Source organism: Mandrillus leucophaeus, unplaced genomic scaffold (assembly GCF_000951045.1).
Source record: "Mandrillus leucophaeus isolate KB7577 unplaced genomic scaffold, Mleu.le_1.0 Scaffold125, whole genome shotgun sequence".
In the NCBI taxonomy this organism is placed as follows: Eukaryota; Metazoa; Chordata; class Mammalia; order Primates; family Cercopithecidae; genus Mandrillus; species Mandrillus leucophaeus.
Window position 1 is genome coordinate 1,206,574 of NW_012100876.1, and position 2,183 is coordinate 1,208,756.

The following is a 2,183-nucleotide window of genomic DNA, read 5'->3' on the forward strand; positions in this document are numbered from 1 at the left end:
TATATATATATATATATTTGTTTGGATTTATGGAAGACTAAAGACATGGGAAAAAATCCAGCACCCCAACATGTACAGCCAGGAAGGAAATCAGCTCTGTAATAGGACAGGTATAATGAACTATAAACAAGAAGGGGTGGAAAAAGAAGAAAAAAAAAAAGTGCATTGAGTTTAAGACACTGTAAAACTCAGAAGACATATTTACTATTCAAGTATAAACTCTGTAAGGACTTGGCATAAATTGAAAGGCAGCTGCAGAGGTACACCATTATAAAAGAAGTTCTATGAATTTACAATTCTACCTTCCAATTTCCTGGGAGAAAAAACCAAACTCTTGAAGGTCTTCACCAGAGACCCTGAGAGGGATTAACACTTTTGAGAAGACATAGTCAATAATTCATGATTGAACTTACTATTCAAAAACATGTATTTATTTAGAACAATAGAAATACGTGTTCTCAGACTGTCCTCTAGAGTTTGTGAGACTATTAGTTCAAGAGTTTCAAAGTATATTACTTGTAAAAACAATACTGATTAAAAAAATTTTTTTAACAAAAAAACAGAAATCTGATTTGATGGTACCTTAAAAATACCCTAAATACCAAATTTTCTCCAACCTAACATTATAGCTAATTTAAGAATTCCTCCTGCATTGGTAAAACATTTTTTCCTCATAAAATGTGGTACTGAAATTGGATAGGAACACTATGAATATGAAAATACCACCGATTTTCTGCAGTAAAAAAAAAAAACCCAAAAAACAAAAAAACAACAAAAAACCTAGAATGTTCTTTGGAATCACTGAAATATCACAAACTTGGGTTTTTTCTTACAGTCTGTGCACCTTCTTTCAGGTTCTCTGTTTTGCTTGTAGTACTGACTGTGTGATTCTAATGTTTATAGATTCAAGTCTTGCAATGCAATATCCATGCTTAACACACCGGTGTCTCTCCAACCAGTGAGAAGTTATGCATAACCCAGAAATGCTGTCATTTACATCTCCATAAAGACTTCTGCCCCAAATAAAAACTTCAGAATGACACAACACGTCCTGTGTTAAACAATCAAATGAACCCAACATGGAGGATTCCAGTGTGATTTCAGTACTTGGGAGGGCACTGTCTCCTATAGTTTTTCATGGAAGTACCACAGGCCTGGCTGCTAGCATTCAGCTTTCCGTGGCCTTAAAGGGATTTTTTCAGGGCTGGCAAGTTGGATTAGATTCTAAGAGAATTTTGTCTTTGACAAACTACCATTTTTAGCATAAAATCTGGCCATGGCTATAAGTTTCAGTATGTGTACAACTGATTAGAGAGTTTTTTTTCTTTTTCTTTTCAACATTGGCTGGAATTGAGTAGAAAAAAGTCCACGATGCCTCTTCACATGTGTCATGAAATATGAGAAATCTGTCTGATTCTAGATACTATTTCTTTACGACACAATGGGCAGGTCTCCAGCTGCAAGGCACAATCCATGCACAGGTCACTGGGGAGAAACACAGAAAAGCCAGTCAATTTAATGCTTCAAAAGGTCAAACTCCAGCTGCCTGCCAACTAAATCTAAAATGTTAACAAGTTTGTTCATTGAAAGGGTTAATAATTATACATGGTTTAAAAAAATGAATATGTAAATAAAAAGTAAATTTTACATTTCTGATCCTCAATTGTCTTAGTCTGAGGAACAAGTAAAAAGTTCATATGCATTCTTTCAGACACTCTATACGTGCACAGCATATATATACAGATGTGTACATATAGGTAGGGATATAATATTTCTCCCCAGAAAGCCATTTATCCCAGAATCATTTACCAAACAGTCCATCTTTTACCACAGTTTTGACACAATGCCTTTGTCATATGGTAAATTTTCATTTTTAGTTCTATTTCTGGGCTTTTATTATATTCCATTATTCTGCCATTCCTGTCATAATAGTAATGGGACCAAACTACTAACATTTATTTTAATGTATTTTAAGATGTGGTATGGCTGTCATCTCCATAACTTTCAGAATTTTCTTGCTTTACACTTTCAAATCAGCATGTCAAGTTCCAGAAAAAAATCATGTTGCTCTTTTTACGTTGACCAAATTAAACTTAGAGTTTAGAGAAAACTGTCACCATTACAATACTGAGAGGTCCTCCTATCCAAGAAAGGACTCATTTATTTAAGTCTTCTATTATACT

At 34.1% G+C, this 2,183-nt stretch overlaps 1 protein-coding gene across 3 annotated transcripts in view; it reads right to left on the reverse strand.

The window, feature by feature from the left end:
* Window positions 1-396: 396 nt before the first annotated feature.
* Window positions 397-2,183, reverse strand: part of RSPRY1 (ring finger and SPRY domain containing 1) — a 64,914-nt gene continuing 63,127 nt past the window's right edge. For all 3 annotated transcript variants that reach the window (XM_011971856.1, XM_011971857.1, XM_011971855.1), the window contains exon 15: window positions 397-1,485. In XM_011971856.1, coding sequence (XP_011827246.1) covers window positions 1,389-1,485 — 97 coding nt within the window. In that variant the 3' untranslated portion in view covers window positions 397-1,388. The remainder of the gene's footprint in view (window positions 1,486-2,183) is intronic.